The 19,033-nt window shown below is 39.0% G+C and overlaps 3 protein-coding genes and 1 long non-coding RNA gene across 4 annotated transcripts; 2 read left to right on the top strand and 2 right to left on the bottom strand.

Moving 5' to 3' along the window:
* The first annotated feature begins 10,352 nt into the window (after positions 1-10,352).
* LOC119655361 lies at positions 10,353-11,255 on the top strand. Its single transcript, XM_038061218.1, has 4 exons — positions 10,353-10,502; positions 10,560-10,758; positions 10,813-10,888; positions 10,948-11,255. Exons 1-4 carry the CDS (start codon positions 10,490-10,492, stop codon positions 11,194-11,196), a joined length of 537 nt encoding a protein of 178 aa, XP_037917146.1. The 5' UTR covers positions 10,353-10,489; the 3' UTR covers positions 11,197-11,255.
* LOC119655362 lies at positions 11,247-12,078 on the bottom strand. The gene is made up of 4 exons (XM_038061220.1): positions 11,923-12,078; positions 11,700-11,866; positions 11,587-11,639; positions 11,247-11,516 (listed from the first exon to the last, which is right to left on the bottom strand). The coding sequence occupies exons 1-4, from the start codon at positions 12,076-12,078 to the stop codon at positions 11,311-11,313; spliced, it is 582 nt and encodes a 193-aa protein (XP_037917148.1). The 3' UTR covers positions 11,247-11,310.
* Positions 12,079-12,287: 209 nt separating this feature from the next.
* On the top strand, positions 12,288-13,814 carry LOC119655092 (putative nuclease HARBI1). Its single transcript, XM_038060798.1, has 4 exons — positions 12,288-12,450; positions 12,507-12,673; positions 12,734-13,004; positions 13,061-13,814. The coding sequence occupies exons 1-4, from the start codon at positions 12,295-12,297 to the stop codon at positions 13,754-13,756; spliced, it is 1,290 nt and encodes a 429-aa protein (XP_037916726.1). The 5' UTR covers positions 12,288-12,294; the 3' UTR covers positions 13,757-13,814.
* Positions 13,809-14,996, bottom strand: LOC119655093. The gene is made up of 4 exons (XR_005249876.1): positions 14,556-14,996; positions 14,300-14,498; positions 14,170-14,245; positions 13,809-14,110 (listed from the first exon to the last, which is right to left on the bottom strand). It is a non-coding gene; the product is annotated as an uncharacterized LOC119655093 (long non-coding RNA).
* Positions 14,997-19,033: the final 4,037 nt, after the last annotated feature.

The raw sequence follows: 19,033 nt of genomic DNA, 5'->3' as shown, positions 1-19,033 counted from the left end.
AGAAGATTCTGTAGAAAAGATTTGAAGTGTATGACAGCCACACGTCCTCAGAAAATATGGAATACTAGCTGACCCGACAGACTTCGTACTGCCTCAATCGATAAATAAAAGACCTAAACTTTTGTATAAAATAATTTTAAAACAAACAAAACGAATCCGTATTTAATAAAAAAGCATATTGTGAAGCATTCCGTCTGCGGATTCGATCAGTTTAATTATGTCGTGATTGCGATTGTTGTGTTTGATGTGCACGAACTCATTCTAAGCCTATCTACTTCAATATCACTCACTAAATAACGCAATTCTGACATAGCAATGCAACTATTCTCCTGATCTGTCTCTCTCTGGTCATCAGTGCGGTTAGCACGTGGGGCTTTTCGCACATTTGATTGACTGCGACGACCTAAGTCAGGTCCTCTTCTCCTCGGCATCGTAAATTGTAAATAATCAAAGTGAGCATGTAAAATATGCAAATATTACGTGAAAATAGCCACTTTCTAGTGATATTGACATTCATAGTATTGAATTTGCAAAGGAGCGATAGTTTTGACCTAGTATAACTTTGTTAGCAATAGTGCGATTTTTACCAAATTTGGCAAGATCATGCTCTATACTGTAGCCTACATTGCTGCAAAATTTTGTGATTCTAGGGTGAACTTAAGGGGCTTTTCCTGTCAATTACTAAAAATTATAGTAATGTACTGCTATTTATAATACTTTATTTGAACAGCTATCGGTATGGAGGGTATTTCGAAGCCTACGGACCATATAGTGGCAGCCCCCTGATTTTTTTCAGATTTTTCGGTTGGGTAGTTTCTGAGAATGGGTTCGTTAAGGAAATGACCACTTTCAATCCCCTGTACTCCCCATCTTTTTAACAAAAGTCAAAACTAAGACCAGTTTCGAAAAGTACTAACCGAGACCTTTAATTTGCTACCCCACATGACTACATTTGATGAAAAAAAAATTTACACCCCCCTTTTGCATGTATGGGGACCGCCCTTAAATTCGTCGTGAAAGGATGTAACTCACTATATGCATGAGCGTTCACAGCTCCCACCTTTGTACCAAATTTGGTGTCAATCGCTATAACCGTCTCCGAGAAAAATACGTGTGACGGACAGACAGACAGACGGACAAACAGACAGACAGTAAACCGATTTTAATAAGGTTTTGTGTTTACACAAAACCTTAAAAAAAAGAGCACATTGCCTGGAATGCCACTATCACAAAGGATCGCCAAAGTAAAGAAAGTTCTCGCGCACTCATAGATATCGTAATGCAATATCGTAATACTTCTTTCCGTATTCTAAAGTGCAACAGGATGGATTGACATATTAGTTGGTTGTGAAATCTAATATCATATATTATCGTTGCGTTCAGAAATTTAATTTGTAACAAAACTTAATATCTAGTCTAGGTCTAGGTAGTCTAGTTTGATCTTGAAATATTTATGGAAATTCAGAGAAGATTTAAACGGTGAGAACCAAGAAACTAAAATCAGAAATTCTATTTTCCAATACTGTGAAACATTTGATGTCTTTTGTCTTTTTAGAAATAAAAGATTGTCACTTGGTTGTCAAATATTTCTAGTTGCGTTAAAAAATTTGTCCGTTTCATAGCTGTAATATGAGGTCCGATCAACACAGTGAGTGATTGAACTTTATTGAATATCAATAAAGTTCAAATTGACTCTAAATTTTATTTAGAAAAAAACCGGCAATTATTCGAATTTTTCTCACCTTTTAAACCTTTCCTAGACCTCTACGAACATTTCAAAACCAAGATAAGATAAGTCCGTTCAGCCGTTCTCGAGTTTTAGCGAGACTAACGAAAAGCAATTGATTTTTAAGGTTTCGTGTAAACACAAAACCTTATTAAAGTCCGTTTACCGTCTGCCTGTCTGTCTGTCTGTCTGTCTGTCCGTCTGTCTGTCCGTCTGTCTGTCTGTCTGTCTGTCTGTCTGTCTGTCCGTCACACGCATTTTTCTCGGAAACGGTTATAGCGATTGACACCAAATTTGGTAGAAAGATGGGAACTGTGAACGCTCACGCATACAGTGAGTTACATCCTTTTACGTCGAATTTAAGGGGGGGTCCCCATACATGCAAAAGGGGGGTGTACATTTTTTTTGCATCAAATATACTCATGTGGGGTATCAAATTAGAGGTCTCGGTTAGTACTTTTCGTCTTAGTTTTGACATTTGTTGGAAAGGTGGGGAGTGCGGGGGGTTGAAAGTGACCATTCCTTTAAGGGGGCTATTCTCAGAAACTACCAAACCGAAAAATCTGAAAAAAATCAGGAGGCTGCCACTATATAATGCCTGGGCTCCGAAATACCTTCCATACTGATATCTATACAAATAAAGTTAATAATAGTATATTACCATAATTGTTAGTAATTGGCTGCAAAACCCCCCTTAAGTTCATGTTTTTGTTTTTAAAATCATTTTTATTTTTAAGAAATATGTAACAATAGTCTATAGATTGGAAAAATGAACAATAAAAAACAATCTTTTAAAATAACAAAAATAACTTAAATCTAATGGCCACTGTGGGCTCTCAAAGTTTTCGAATAATAATTTACAGGCAGAGAAGAGAAACAGTAAGAAATAAAAATCTAATTTTACAATAAGTTGTCGGGAAATGCTCAAAAACCCGACAGAATTCACTTGGCCTTAGTGGCAAATAAAGAAATATAAAAGTAAGAATAAATATTTGATCGCTTCACAAGATACTTTTAACTTAATTTATTGTTCTTAAAACTATCATAATTATATATTTTATATTATACATTTTTTCTTTTTTTTTTACAATAACATCCATACAAAAAAAAACAAAGAATAATAACGTATGTATTTATAAGTTACAACTGGAGACAAAATCAGCACCCGTTCAATGTGTACATATTTACAAAGCCCCACCAAGAAACAAATGGCAGAACTGAGCACGGCCACCGCTAACCGGCATCCCGCAGCCACCAGTACCAAGATTTCTCTTTTTCAACCCGCTTAATATCAATTGCTCTCGCTCTGGATTATCTCCAGTCGAATCCCGGAGCCCCGACTGTCAAATTCGGGGGGTATTCTATCCTTTTGTCCGTGGCCCGTCTATGTATATGATACATAATCGGATCACCGGCAGAATCAAGAATTAGACCATTCCTGTCAAGATACACGAACGCGTCGGGAGGAATGAAGCCTGTCGTGAGAGTTTTCTCGAAATACCATCATTTGGGTAGAACGGCTGCGAAACCCAAGGGTTCTCACCATGCGAAGCAGATCGTACTATATGATTCCGAATCAATCTGACTATAATTGTGTCGATTCTTGGCACAGCAGTAGCTGCATACATCACTTCATTAGTTATATAGTGCTCATAGTTTGACGAAGCAGTCCTATTAAGCCCCGTGCAAGCACGCAGACATTTCCTTTCAAAGATCCTTATTTTCTCCATTTGGCTAGCACTCAAATTAAACCAGATAGCACACCCGTAGGTGAGCACCGGTCTAACCAAAGTAAGATAGCAAATAATCTTAACCTTCCGGCTAAGATGTGGAGCATAAAAGAGTCTTCGAAGAGATATGAATGCCTTGCGAGCGCTTTCTAGCGCGACTTTAACGTGCTCGTTAAATTGGAGATGCTCGTCAAGACGCACACCCAGGTATCTAACGCACTTCTTATGAGGAATGCGCTCAGAACTATCCTCGTTCGCGACAATGTGGAAATCTCTCCAATTCCTTTTCAAGTTCCTACTGGCATACGCCAAGGAATTTCGAAACAGAATCGTTTCACACTTTTGCGCATTGATTTTCATCCGCCAACTGTTCGTGAAGAACTTAATATCATTGAACATCTTCTGAAGTTCAACTTGCACCTCAGTTACCTTTTTGTGCGCCGTGTAGGCTATCAGATCGTCAGCAAAGGCAACCAACGACCTTTTAGGAGATTTATTAAAATCGAAAGAATTGAGCAATTCGCCGGCAAATACCGCAAAAAGTGTAGGCGCAGTCACTGTCCCTTGCTGTAATCCATTCAGAACATGAAATCTGAAAAAAATCAGGAGGCTGCCACTATATAATGCCTGGGCTCCGAAATACCTTCCATACTGATATCTATACAAATAAAGTTAATAATAGTATATTACCATAATTTTTAGTAATTGGCTGCAAAACCCCCCTTAAGTTCATGTTAGCACCATGAAATTTCGCAATAATATAGGGTATACCATAGAGCATCTCACCAAGTTTGCTTGAAATTGCACTATTACTAACAAAGTTATAATACGTCAAAGTTGTCGCTTCCTTGCAAATTCAAGACTATGAATGTCAATATCACCCGAAAGTGGATATTCTCACATAATACATGTATACATGTATATGCATTTATTACGTGCTACGTACTAAGAAATGCACAAAACCTTTCGTACCTGAAGCGCCCAGCTTCCGGTTTCCCGACTTGTTATATATAAGATTGTATCGACTTTTACGGAAATCTTGAGAATCCGAAACCTTTGCCAGAGATTGGATGAGAGATCGGAAAGATTCTGAAAAACGGCACTAGTCTTAAATGCGGCAAATTGGAGGGGTCTTTGGGTGCTCCCTGCAATCACAATCATAGTAGCGAAAATAATGCAATACCGCATTAAAGAACATCTCGAAAGCCCGATCGGTAGAGAGCACGCTGATTTCTCTTTGTGTTGACCCTGTGTTGACGATATCAACAACCTGCTGTTCATTTTTAAACGTTGCTTGGAGTTCAGATAAACGCTTTAACTGCTGTTTATCGATTTCTAGAAAGCCAACACCATCAACAGGGAGTGTATCTCAGATACCCTATGCAAAAGGAGCATTCCGAAGAGAATAATAGCTGCCTTGTCACATAATGGAGCATATGTGTCTCATACCTCTAGGCAAATCAGCAACAGATAAGATTTTCTCTCTACGGCAAGCGATGGAAAAACCTGTTGGAATATGGACAACAGTTGCACAATCTATTCATCGACTTTAAAGCCGCCTATGATAGCATAACCAGGGTAAAACTGTACACGGCCATGAGAAAATTCGGTATCCCGACGAAACAGATAAGACCCAATGTGTGAGCCCAGATAAAAGCAGCAGGATCACTCTCAAGACCATTCCACATCAACAACGATCTACGACAAGGGGATGCGCTATCATGCGTCCTCTTTAACCTGGCCCTCGAGAAAGTGATCCGTGATGCTGAGGTAAATGCAAGAGGTACGATCCTCTTTAAGTCCACCCAACTACTGGCCTATGCTGACGATATCGACATCATGGGAAGAACCACCCGAGACGTATAAACTGCCTTCATCCAGATCGAGCAGGCGGCCATCGAGGCGAGATCTTAGGCTGCACATCAATGAAGGCAAGACAAAATATATGGTGGCAACGTCAGCACCGAAGACGAATCAAACCAACAACATCAAACCGCACTGGTCAAACACGAAGAAGAATAAGGATAGGAGAATACAACTTTGAGACCGTTGACAATTTCTCCTATCTAGGGTCGAAAATCACAACCGAAAACAGCTACGATGATGAAATCCGCGGACGGTTGTTGTCAGCCAACAGAGCCTATTTCAGCTTACAAAGACTGTTCCGCTCGAAACGTCTCACCATAGGGTCAAAGCTCTTACTGTACAAGACAATGATCTTGCCAGTCCTTATGTATTCCTCGGAAACTTGGATTGTTAGCAAGAAAAATTGCGAACTCTTGGCCGCGTTCGAGAGAAGAATCCTCCGAAGAATTTTTGATCCCCTACATGAGGATGGACGATTCCGTAGTCTACACAATGACGAAATCTATGAGCGATACCATGACCGTCCGGTGGTGAATAAAATCCGGCTCAATAGGTTACGGTGGGCAGTTCACTTAATCCGTATGGATGAGGATGATCCAGTCCGCAAAGTCTATAAGGGCAATATCTATGGTGGAAAAAGAAGACGAGGCATACCTTGCCTAAGATGGAGCGATGGCGTAGGTCAGGACGCCAGACAGCTTTTAGGGATATCGAATTGGTGGACCTCGGCGCAAAACCGGGATGTCTGGAGTTCCTTATTAAGGCAGGCCTAGACCGGATACCGGTTATTGCGCCGTTGATGATGATGATGATGATTATCGGAGTTGCTGTGTTCTCGTGTCTAGCTGGGTGCGCCGTAGGCACTAATACAGGCTTTCCATTGAAGTGAAGATCATGTCTTTTACACATTTCTCAATGGAGGAACATAAATTTCATGAGCCGTCCAGAATCCGCTCCCCGGTAGCGATTTGGTTGCTCAAAGTCGCTATTGGAGTAAAAACTTATTTAATAAACTGATGAAGCATCGAGAAAGGATTTTTCTCAAGACCATTCCCGAGTTTCGACCGCTGTATTTTATACCTGGGGAGGGTAGCTCACATGGCAAACTTGTCCTTAAATAAGGAGGATAAGGTGAATGTACGTTGAATTTCTTCAGGAGCAAGGCAATTGCAGTTGCATGAAAGACACCAGATCACCGAACAATACTTAAAAGTGTTTCTAAAATATAAGTTGAAAAATGTGATGTAGGATTGGATTGAGTGAAAAAAATTGGTGACATCAAGGCACTGTCTGTCAAAGCGGACATTATTTCGAAGGTTACATTGAGACTTTGTATGGAGCTTATATACTATGAAAAAAAATGTGAACCAACAGCGTAGGATGAGTGTGTGAGTGTGAGTGGCACCCAGAATGGTATTTGTTGCTATTAAATGTCCAGTCAATAATAGGACACCAACGAACCAAAGTGAATTAATTCTGCTGAAAAAAAACACAATCTACTGGCGAAGCTATAAAGGAGAGGCATTTAAATTCAGTGGCGTAAAACAGACAAGGACAGGAGAGAGGGAAGGTTGTTGATGAGAAACAAAAATGGTAGCGGACTCAGAGTGGATCCTTGTGGTACATCATAGGAAGGGGAAAAGAGCGGGATATACAAACATCAAAATAATCTACAGAGGCGGTTATAGGGGTAGAAGGGGAACCATGGAATAATAGGGGGCTATTGAGTGAAGCTAATTTTGACAAAAGTTACGTGTCATTTGCAGAGTCTTTAGAGAAACCCATGCATTTAAAAACCGCTTCTTCCGGAGAATATATTCAGCATGGTGTGTTGGCAAAAGTTGGCCGACACTGCTCCTTAGTTTTAAAGTGGCGTTAGCGGTCAACCAAACGGTGACATTAGTAAAGTAGGACTTTAAATCTCAGCAATAATATGATCGCCACTTTTGTGTATAAGGATTATCAGAGCTTTTTTTTTCAAATGTAAAGACTACTAAAACCTTGAAGGCTTTTGTTAGAGAAAGAGAAAAAGAAATATGTTGATTGTGATTGTGACTTGCTGCGATGTCAATGGTAAACATAAGTACATCATGCTCTATAGTAACACACGTGCTTTCAGTTCTCCTATCTAATCTATCTAATTATATTCGTACGTAGAATCCTTCAACAAATCCCAATCCTATCACAAGAATAGTTATTATGATATATATATGTACATAATGCCAGAATATAATTAAAAATGAGAACAGCAGGTCAAAACAATATGGAAAAGCAGGGCTGAAAGCCAGCAATGATTACTTAGCGAACCCAAATACTTTGCCTTCACACGTTTGTGCTTTGCTTCTTTATGCTTTCATACTTCTTACTGTCTTCAGCAGCTCGTCCTGTATGTTTATGTTTGCAAAGAAAAGCGTAGAGCATTTCTCCATTGCCTTCAAGCCCATGCCCCTTCCTAAAGCTTGATTCATATTCTTTCTCTACACCACGAATCTTTGCCGAGGAAACATCACACGCTCTGAATCCATTAAGCGGCCGCATCCAGGACCATTCAGCGAATCATTTAATTCAAAGCGATGGAGATACTGAACGTATCATTCACAATGTCCCATGAGAAAACGTGTATTCGCTCAAGCCACAACCTAATCTTGTGAACTAGCTTGTGCGTCCATAGACCCTTCGTAGAATCATATCTTGACTGCTATACAACTCCAACTTTACCTATCAATTTTCTCTCTCCCTTTCTCAGTTCGACTCTAATCATGTCCGCCACCGCCAGTACTATCTCATTGGTACTATGGTATTAACTGCATTACTATTCTTCACAGCCATTAGCCGGTAAACCGAATTCACCCGCCTCCTTCTCGAAAACTATGCAAACGTTTATGCCTATACAGGTGCCGCGTAAAGCAAAGTGAATCGCACGGTTCCAGATAGAAGCAACCCTCAACCTCGGTCAACATTAGGAAACATTTTTGCAACTGCTGCGGTCGCTCTAACTACTTTTTGGCAAGCATAATCTCGGTGATCTGTAAAGCTTAGTTTGGCGTCAATCCTTACCCTCAGGTATAGGAAAGCCGTCTTCGGCTTCCACTTTCACACTGTTCTTCTTTCTTGTTTCTTATTTTCTCACCCGCAAAGATCAGCCCGGCTTTTTCTAGTCAGAACTTTACCACTTCACCCTCCTCGTGGCATAGACACCCTTTTCCTCTGGTTGCTTCGCTGTATGAACTACGGCCAGGTTATTGCCAAAGCCGACAATGGAACCCATTCTGGGATGGGAAGAATATCATCACATTATACATGGTGAGCCCTGCAAGACCCCCTGCCGTAACGACGTACTCTTTGGAGTCCTTACCCGTGCCGTCCCAGAGAGTGCTCTCCACTCGACTTGCCAAATATTCGCAATACCTATGTCAGCCGACGCCCTCTTAATTTGGTTCTACTTAGCAAAGTCGAATGCACGGCTATGATTGTTATATCCATCGTATAGTGAACGCACCAAAATCCATACTGGCGCTCCGATAAGCCATTGTCATTTTTTAACGTAGGGTTGGTTGGGTAATCTGATGCTGGGTCTCCGGGTGGTTTATTGGTTTTAGGAGCCAACCTCAAATTTCATTTTTACCGACTGAGCAGCAAATTGAAGTTTGGACCTAGTATTCACTGCCAGTTTCGTAGCTTTATTCTGAGTGCTTGTTTTCACCAATCCAACCACATTTTCTGGAATAATTTTTACTTGCTTGTTAGCACTGACGAAGGGAGCAAGCCCTTGTTGGCACTGATGAAAAGCACTAGTGGTTCGCCAGATATCGGTTTTTACAAGATCAATAAATATCACTTGCGAATAGAAAAAACAAGTCTTAATTATTTCAAATAATTTAATCGCTAGAAACAGCGCGAAATTACACTTAGAGACCACATTTTTTCCCCAGCTCCTACTTGGATGCGGGAAGTATCACACACTCTTTGGGTGACACCACAGTTTATCTTCCGCTATTTTGGTGGAGAGGATACAAAGTAGAAGCAACCTCTTTCATAAGGTGCGCGGAGATTACCTGAGGTGATCAAAATCCCTGCTTGGAAATATGAGGCTGGCAAAATTTCAATTTCGTTCTTCCACAAGTTAGGACGTTTGGTCAATTTATCTTTGAGCGAAATGCGATTACCGTGATTTCGATATGGTCGACTACGACCGCATGAATGTCTTTCTCGCGGATGGTGTGCGGGAGTCCAGCAGTAGTTGAGTTTAATTTGTGTCAACGTCATCTGCAATTTGCACTGAGGGCTCTCCTGTAGCAGCTGCTGCCTGCAATGTGCCAATAGTGCACAGCCACTCCTATGGTGCCACCAAGGTGACCCTGACAGTTACATAAGATCGAACTGCTTTTCCAAGGCCTCATGAACCTCCTCCTTCGTGGCGATCTCAACTATCTCTTTGTAGATCGATTGGCCATTATGGCTATCTCCCCTTTTCCAGTCTTCCAAATCCTCCTTGTGAGATTATAAGTTTCGCTAGAGTTGACGATATTTAGGTCCTTTTCTACGTCTAGTGTAAACTCGATTTTATGATGAATCTTGTTTATCGAGGAGATAACCTTGTCGATATCGTCTCTTCGAACAGTCGCAAATATGTCGTCTACAAACCCAAATCACACTTTAGGCATTATTCCCTTCGAATCAATTTCTTCTTCGATTGATAACATGGACCTTTCAGTGAGTAAAGCATAGTACTAAGTTCGCTTTTTCGCGTGAAATCTCATATAAAAACTGTCAAAAATTTCGCATTTGTGAAATATGTTGTTATGTGTTTTTCGCACGAAAAAATTTCGACCAAATTAGCTAAGACACAATTATCCACAGAAATCTACACACAGTTGTCAAATTTCCGTGCGAAAACAATGCACCTACACATTATTTTCGCGCGAAAATATGACAGATAGGCAGATTATAAACTGACTGACCAACAGTCTATAAAATTCTATTGTGTTTGGCTATTGTAAGTGAACGGACCTAATTTATAGAATTTAAAATGAAAAAGTTGAGTGTAGATGAAAAGAAAAAATTTATTAAAATTTTAAAAGAAAATAGTGTTGTGTGGGATTTGTCCGAAGCAGGGCATCGAAAAAGTACGGCATTGGCTGCCGCTTGGGAGAAGATTTCCAAAGAAATGAAAAGACCAGGTAATATAGTTTTATGAAAAAGTTGGTGTAGGCATTATATTTGTGCTTTTATTACAGTTGCGGAATGCAAGACCATTTATAGATCTTTTAAAGATTTAGCACGTTATAGGGGAAGGAAAAAACAGTGCCAAAAATCCGGCAGTGAGCTAATTCTAGATGAAAGTGAATCTCCCGAAACTTCGATTGGCAATGAAGAAGATTGTGCAGAATTTTCAGTTTGTTTGGATTTTTTGCAGCCGAATTCGTCCAAAAGAAGGTAATGTAACATTTTAAAATTTGTGTGGACATTTCGTGATCAGATTTTTTACAGGACTCTTTCAACAAGCACAGTAGCCACCGAGGAGGATGTTTCGAGCCCTGCATCAGATGGTTCGCAGTACAATTTCGTAAGTTAATAAAACAATGTTTTAGACGGTTCGACTAACTAAACCCGTTTTACTTTTAGAATGCACAGTGTTCTTCATCATCGCAGACATTAAAACCTGCTACCGACTTGACGAAAGTTATTTCCGATATGATAGCAATTAAAAAATCAAAACTCGACGAGCCGAAATTGAAATATATCTCGATGCATGCCAACCTCGACCGACTATACTGCCAATTGCCCGCCGACGAAGTCGAAAAATTAAATCACGAGTTTTTTAATAAAACTTTTGAAAGGGTTATGGCCCATAAAAACAACGGAAATTTATAGAATCAACTAGAATATGTGTTACATGATAAATAAATAAATTTGTGTTTGAAAAAATGTAATCTTTTATTGTACGATCAACTTTTTGATATAATTCTCACAAAAAATTTCCAAATTTTAATTCGTTTGATGTGTTATTTTTTTTTGCCAAGGAACTGAACCCTCAGGCGAATTTACGAATTCCTTTAATGAATCTCTAGTAGTTTTTCCGATATCAGTTGGTCGTCCTTGTGTCGGATTTATTGTTGAACTAAATAGCGAGTTCGCTGGTATATTATTCCTCCACTCGCCCTCAATGAGATTACCGCTCGAATCAATATAGTCTGCATAACGTGTGGGACAATAAACCCTTGGATTTAGACTCATCAATTATTTTACCAAAATGTTGCTTACTTATCCTATACACAGAAGCGATGTGCCTTTGCAGACTTCCGCAAGCGAAGTACCTTAAAATACAATAGTTGTTTTCGAACTATGTAAATAAGAAGAAACTACATATATATTACTCTAACACTGCCGCCAACTTTTGATTCGGAGATATTCCATCTGTTGGCCGAGTCATTTTCTTGGGCTTCAAATAAGGTGTCACCATCGATAGGATCCGCTGAAAAGTTTTCACGTCCATGTGAAAATTTTCACAGAATCTTATGGGATCTTTAATTAAATCCTGAAACTATATTAGACAAATTAAAAAATACTAATTGAACGAATTTGCAGAATACAACTCACATCTCTTGCAAACCTGCCACTTTTTTGTCGCTTCTTCAAATAAATACTTTTATTTTGCCTTTTCTTTTTTTGTTTTTTGATAGATTCGGCAAGCACTGCACTATATAACAAAATAGCATCTTCCAAATCAGAATCAGAGTCTGAATCGATAAACATTTTTTGTATTTTGTGGAACACTACTATTTTCTTTAAAATTGAAAATCTCCACTGTCACTGTCACTACGCTTAAGCGTAGTACTAAGTTTTTCGCACGAAAAAATATTTTCGCACGAAATTTTTTCGCTGTGGAAAATTGACAGTGGAGATTTGTGACAGTGACAGTGGAGATTTTCAATTTTAAAGAAAATAGCAGTGTTACACAAAATACAAAAAATGTTTATCGATTCAGACTCTGATTCTGATTTGGAAGATGCTATTTTGTTATATAGTGCAGTGCTTGCCGAATCTATCAAAAAACAAAAAAAGAAAAGGCAAAATAAAAGCATTTATTTGAAGAAGCGACAAAAAAGTGGCAGGTTTGCAAGAGATGTGAGTTGTATTCTGCAAATTCGTTCAATTAGTATTTTTTAATTTGTCTAATATAGTTTCAGGATTTAATTAAAGATCCCATAAGATTCTGTGAAAATTTTCACATGGACGTGAAAACTTTTCAGCGGATCCTATCGATGGTGACACCTTATTTGAAGCCCAAGAAAATGACTCGGCCAACAGATGGAATATCTCCGAATCAAAAGTTGGCGGCAGTGTTAGAGTAATATATATGAAGTTTCTTCTTATTTACATAATTCGAAAACAACTATTGTATTTTAAGGTACTTCGCTTGCGGAAGTCTGCAAAGGCACATCGCTTCTGTGTATAGGATAAGTAAGCAACATTTTGGTAAAATAATTGATGAGGTTTCGATTGCCCTCATATCAGCATTAAATGAATACATTCCACCATATGATGCCAACGTCATGATTAATGCTGCAAATGACTTCAACTACCAATGGAATTTTCCAAATTGTGTTGGATCAATTGATGGAAAACATATTGCCATTAAATGTCCTCCCAAAGCTGGTAGTATGTTTTTCAATTACAAGGTAAAGTGATATAAATTATAGATTATCAAAAACTGTATTTATAATTTTATTCGTAGGGTTACCATAGTATTGTTCTTTTGGCTGTCGCCGATGCCAAATATAAATTTTCGTACATTGATGTCGGAGCTTATGGAAGCGAAGGAGACGCAGGTGTTTTTTCGAGCAGTAAATTGGGAAAAGCAATGGTAAACGAATCACTTCCATTTCCACCAGACGCTAAAATACATGATAAACGATTGCCGTTCTTTTTCGTCGGAGATGATGCATTCCCACTTGGAAAGCGGTTAATAAAACCATACGTTCCGAAACGCAATCAAATGTTAGAAGCAGATAAAACCATTTTTAATTATCGGGTAAGCCGTGCCAGACGCTGCGTTGAAAATGCATTTGGAATTCTTTGCTCCAGATGGTACTGCCTCGCTAGAACGATGTTTTGTTCACCGGATCGTGCACAGAAGATTGTTGCCGCTTGCTGTTATCTTCATAATTTTCTCACTAGTCTAAATCCAAGGGTTTATTGTCCCACACGTTATGCAAACTATATTGATTCGAGCGGTAATCTCATTGAGGGCGAGTGGAGGAATAATATACCAGCGAACTCGCTATTTAGTTCAACAATAAATCCGACACAAGGACGACCAACTGATATCGGGAAAACTACTAGAGATTCATTAAAGGAATTCGTAAATTCGCCTGAGGGTTCAGTTCCTTGGCAAAAAAAAATAACACATCAAACGAATAAAAATTTGTAAATTTTTTGTGAGAATTACATCAAAAAGTTGATCGTACAATAAAAGATTACATTTTTTCAAACACAAATTTATTTATTTATCATGTAACACATATTCTAGTTTATTCTATAAATTTCCGTTGTTTTTATGGGCCATAACCCTTTCAAAAGTTTTATTAAAAAACTCGTGATTTAATTTTTCGACTTCGTCGGCGGGCAATTGGCAGTATAGTCGGTCGAGGTTGGCATGCATAGACATATATTTTAATTTCGGCTCGTCGAGTTTTGATTTTTTGATTGCTATCATATCGGAAATAACTTTCGTCAAGTCGGTAGCAGGTTTTAATGTCTGCGATGATGAAGAACACTGTGCATTCTGAAAGTAAAACGGGTTTAGTCAGTCGAACCGTCTAAAACATTGTTTTATTAACTTACGAAATTGTACTGCGAACCATTTGATGCAGGGCTCGAAACATCCTCCTCGGTGGCTATTGTGCTTGTTGAAAAAGTCCTGTAAAAAATCTGATCACGAAATGTCCACACAAATTTTAAAATGTTACATTACCTTCTTTTGGACGAATTCGGCTGCAAAAAATCCAAACAAACTGAAAATTCTGCACAATCTTCTTCATTGCCAATCGAAGTTTCGGGAGATTCACTTTCATCTTGAATTAGCTCACTGCCGAATTTTTGGCACTGTTTTTTCCTTCCCCTATAACGTGCTAAATCTTTAAAAGATCTTTAAATGGTCTTACATTCCGCAACTGTAATAAAAGCACAAATATAATGCCTACACCAACTTTTCCATAAAACTGTATTACCTGGTCTTTTCATTTCTTTGGAAATCTTCTCCCAAGCGGCAGCCAATGCCGTACTTTTTCGATGCCCTGCTTCGGACAAATCCCACACAGCACTATTTTCTTTTAAAATCTTTATAAATTTTTCCTTTTCATCTACACTCAACTTTTTCATTTTAAATTCTAGAAATTACGTCCGTCCACTTACAAAAGTCAAACAAAATAGAATTTTATAGACTAAATAAAAATAAAACTAGGTAGCTTGCTCCTACTACAATATATTTTAATAGTTAGTAAATACGTATTTCGAAAGCTACTTACTTTCTTCCTCAGTACTTAAGCTACTAAATCATTGGGAAGTTTTTCCTGAATTTTTAAATAAAACAAATTAAAAGTCTGTAGGGACAGATTATAAAAAGTTGCTTAAAAGCTAAAGATCCGTATGTGGGTACAGATTCTAAAGGGTAAAGAGAACCACCACCCACTAACTATTGATAATTGACGGCCATGAACCCTAAAAGTTATTATATTATCCCTACCTGCATGTGGACCTTTTCACGTTTTTCTCTTTACCCTTTAGAATCTGTACCCACATACGGATCTTTAGCTTTTAAGCAACTTTTTATAATCTGTCCCTACAGACTTTTAATTTTTAAATTAAAATATATTGTAGTAGGAGCAAGCTACCTAGTTTTATTTTTATTTAGAAGAACTACAAGCATCGGAACGATAACTATTTTTATAGACTGTTGGTCAGTCAGTTTATAATCTGCCTATCTGTCATATTTTCACGCGAAAATAATGTGCAGGTGCATTGTTTTCGCACGGAAATTTGACAACTGTGTGTAGACTTCTGTGGATAATTGTGTCTTAGCTAATTTGGTCGAAATTTTTTCGTGCGAAAAACTTAGTACCACGGTGCGAAATTATTTCACAAATGCGAAATTTTTGACAGTTTTTATATGAGATTTCACGCGAAAAAGCGAACTTAGTACTATGCTTTAACGACGTAAAATCTATACCGAAACGTAAAATAGTTTTCGTTCATGCAGAGCCTGGCAAGGTTTGCATAAATTCGAACTTTTCTTCTCCATTCCGGACCAGATTCAAACTGGCTCAGCCATCTTTCGAGTCCGAAAATTGACTTTTTCACTGCCGTGTTCGTAAACAATGCCTTCAAGCCAAACGATACCATCACCTCGTCCTCACCCATCCTTCTGTTTTAGTTCATGGGCGTTAGCCACTAAATACATACTGCACGTTGTCCCAAGGGCCTGGCAATCATTGGTCAACCACTTGGCCATGTTGTACGTCGGTGAGTTCAAATCGGCAATGATTTTTCGCATCTCATCCCCCTCCTTGTGGATTTTCGGTTGATATCTGATTCGGATTGTCCGGATGGCTCAAGTGGTTAGAGCGCCGGGCTGTCATAGCGGAAGGTCACGGTTCAAATGTCGCTGGTGACAGAGGAGTTTATTATCGTGACTGGATGTCGGATACCAGCCGACTCAGCTGTGAATGAGTACCTGAGTCAAATCAAGGCAAATCTCGGGCGAGCGCAATGCTGACCACATTGCCCCCTACAGTGTACTGTAGGGTACCGTTGCGGTCTTGAATGAAGTGCTACGCCAACGATTATTATTATTATTATCTGATTCTGGGAAGCACAGAATTTGGCATTCGGAGTCGCCCAATGTTCAGAAATATCGCACCAGCTTCCTTCAACGCTCGATCGACCCATTTGACAGATTCAAAAAGCGGATTGCTTCGCAATTCGAAGAAGTTTCCACTCTCCAGTTTTCAAATAAGAGCCTGGTCATACTTAGCTTTGTCCATAACGATGACGTTGTTCCCCTCGTCCGGAAACAAAAGTCGTGCATAAGATCGTCAGTTGCAGCGCACATAGTCGAAGAAGGTCATACCATTCAAGATTCGAGATGCGATTATTAAACACAACAAGACTCGCCTTGGCAATTAACAGGTAATTAGTTTAAAGTTTAAAATTAAGATAAAATTTAAAAATAAACCTCCATGACAGTTTGGTCATCCATTGCTTTTGCAAACCGGTCCTGGCGTCCTTTTCGAGTTTGGCTTTTGGCATACAAGACTCCTGCCCTATGGCTTCCTCCTCCTGTACAAAACCCTGATGATCGCTATACGTCATGTCCTCGCTAACTTGCCAGGACTTATTACGTGCCAGCGCGGGGCTGACAAAATTTAACCGGACCCCCTTTTTTGATAGATGTTTACATTGTCTTCGTTGACCGGAACTATATCCAACTGTGCGGATGTTTCTAATAAGCACCGCCCCTTGCGCTAGTCCTTTTGCTGCCTCACTCGATGGCCCAAGCGAAAAAAGTCGAAAAAAATCCTGGGGGACCCGTCTGCCTGCCTGTATGCCAGCCATATGTATTTTTCCCAAAAACGGCTATATCGATTGACACAAAATTTGGTGAGAAGATGACAACTGTGAATGGCCACAAATGCGGTAAGTTACAGCTTTCTGTGTTGAGTTTACGGGAGAGTCCTCAAACATGCAAAAGGGGGGTAAATTCTTTTCACCGCATATAGTGATGTTGTATATTCAATGAAAGGACCCGATTAGTACTTTTTGAGGCCAGCCTTAGTTTTAATATTTATTAGGAAGTCGAGGAGTGCAGGGGTCGAAATTTCTTTTAAGAGGAGGAAGTCTTCAAAAGACTAACCTCACGGTTCACCATTCCTGAGAGTCTGCGATTTTTACCCACTAAAACCACCTCTCACCAAGCTTCGACTGAGATTTCCCCATCCATCAACTTTCTTTGCATATTTAAGTTCCATTTTTATTGGAAGAAGACCCTGTGGTCCACCAGGTACTTTGGTTGGCTTCGCTGAGTAGCTTATATCTTTAGGCATCCTTTAGGTTAGCAAGTAGTTTGGCTTCACTCTTGCATTCGTCATATTATATTAGCGATATCAATCAATTTTTGGACTTCGTAATTTTCATGTCCTCATATGACTATGTTTAATTGGTTAGTATTTGATGATTTCACTACTTATATATATACTTCCAGATTGCTAAGCAGATTCTCATTACGAATGAACCAGGAAGCGTCTACAATGCTTCTAAGCACTTTATTTTGGAATGTTTGTTTGACCTTCAGGTTTTATTCTTTGGCACAGCCTCAGAGCTGGACATCGTATGTTCATATGGCCTTAGAATCCGATGAGGTTAATAATAGAAGCAATATTCACTATAGAATGTATGAAACATGAATCCTGAAGTTTGGTCAAAGGTGTCTTTTCTGTATACTACACTAACTACAAATGGGATACCTGAAATATACTACTATAAAACCTGAAAGTCGAACTTCTGGTTTGCCACTTGTTTAACCTTTGGACGCACAGAACCACAACGATTTGGCTTATTTCTTCTTCGACGGTCCAAAAAATATCATTTGCTGGCAGATGAATAGCGAAAATAAAGTCTGTAACCTAACCCACCCCCTTTCCATTAGGTAAAACTTCTCTTCTTTATTAGGCAATATATTCTTCAAAAAAATCCATATTCAGGTTGGTGTCGCCTCTCTCACAGACTAAATCGAAAATGCAGAATATATTTGGACATATCAGAATCCTTTGTTCTAGATTTACGCCTAAGTGCATTGCTTTATTTCAAAAGGAATCTAGACGGCAAATTGAAAAAAAAATACCAAAGTGAAAGACTTACTTATTTATTGCAAAAAGACACCCTTTCAAGAAAACCCAGAAAAATATCGTTCTATCCTGTATTATCAGCGAATAGTAGACCACTCTAAGGCAAAGTATCTTCGCCGTAATTTTATGTATTCACTTTTATGTCCTGTCCTCCCCTTTTTGTACATCCTCCAATACACTTCCATACACTTCTCTTCGTATTTAAAATACAAATAAGAAAAGCTGTCTTTCGTCTAAATCTTACTGATCGGGCTTGCATCTTCCGAACCGTGCAAGGGTGAAAAAAGCATCCACCGTTCTCCTGTTCAGAGGATTAAAGATAGTAAGTCTTATCAAAGATATTTTCCTTCTCATTTTGCGGGTTGGAAGATTATAGTCCTGACGCGACGCCAAAGTCTACAGCGGCTGCTAGTGAGGACGATATCGATTTTCCTAATCGTTTGCCGAGACGTTAATGCAAAATTAAAGACCTTCGGAAAAGGATACCCTCGTTCGAGTTTGCATGCACAGATAGTCAACAACAAGGAATTCAATGTCGTCGTTTATTGTATATTGGGTGGAATTTTATATAGTCTTACGTATTCATGTGATGATAGAGTTAACGGTGTACTTCAAGGGGACTACAGGAATTTTGTTCATCCCGCGAGGAAGAGGTAGATGGGATGGGGGAGTTTGATGCAGTATAAATACTTTGTAATGATTACCAAATTACATTGAAGAGACATAGCGAAGGTAATCCAAGGAAAGTGCTCTGCGAAAGGATTAACCGGTTCAATAGGAAGTCACCCTCAGTAAATGTTATTTTA

Source organism: Hermetia illucens, chromosome 4, assembly GCF_905115235.1.
Source record: "Hermetia illucens chromosome 4, iHerIll2.2.curated.20191125, whole genome shotgun sequence".
NCBI lineage: Eukaryota > Metazoa > Arthropoda > Insecta > Diptera > Stratiomyidae > Hermetia > Hermetia illucens.
This window is presented reverse-complemented; position numbering and strand designations above follow the sequence as displayed.

Coding starts and splice junctions, on each gene's coding strand:
- LOC119655361 (XM_038061218.1), top strand. Junction 10,759..10,812: donor CCGAATTCGTCCAAAAGAAG/GTAATGTAACAT, acceptor GATTTTTTACAG/GACTCTTTCAACAAGCACAG. Junction 10,889..10,947: donor ATGGTTCGCAGTACAATTTC/GTAAGTTAATAA, acceptor TTTTACTTTTAG/AATGCACAGTGTTCTTCATC.
- LOC119655362 (XM_038061220.1), bottom strand. CDS start 12,078: ATGTTTATCGATTCAGACTCTGATTCTGATTTGGAAGATGCTATTTTG. Junction 11,867..11,922: donor GTGGCAGGTTTGCAAGAGAT/GTGAGTTGTATT, acceptor TGTCTAATATAG/TTTCAGGATTTAATTAAAGA. Junction 11,517..11,586: donor CGCTTCTGTGTATAGGATAA/GTAAGCAACATT, acceptor CACGTTATGCAG/ACTATATTGATTCGAGCGGT.
- LOC119655092 (XM_038060798.1), top strand. CDS start 12,295: ATGTTTATCGATTCAGACTCTGATTCTGATTTGGAAGATGCTATTTTG. Junction 12,674..12,733: donor AAGTTGGCGGCAGTGTTAGA/GTAATATATATG, acceptor TTGTATTTTAAG/GTACTTCGCTTGCGGAAGTC. Junction 13,005..13,060: donor GTATGTTTTTCAATTACAAG/GTAAAGTGATAT, acceptor TTTTATTCGTAG/GGTTACCATAGTATTGTTCT.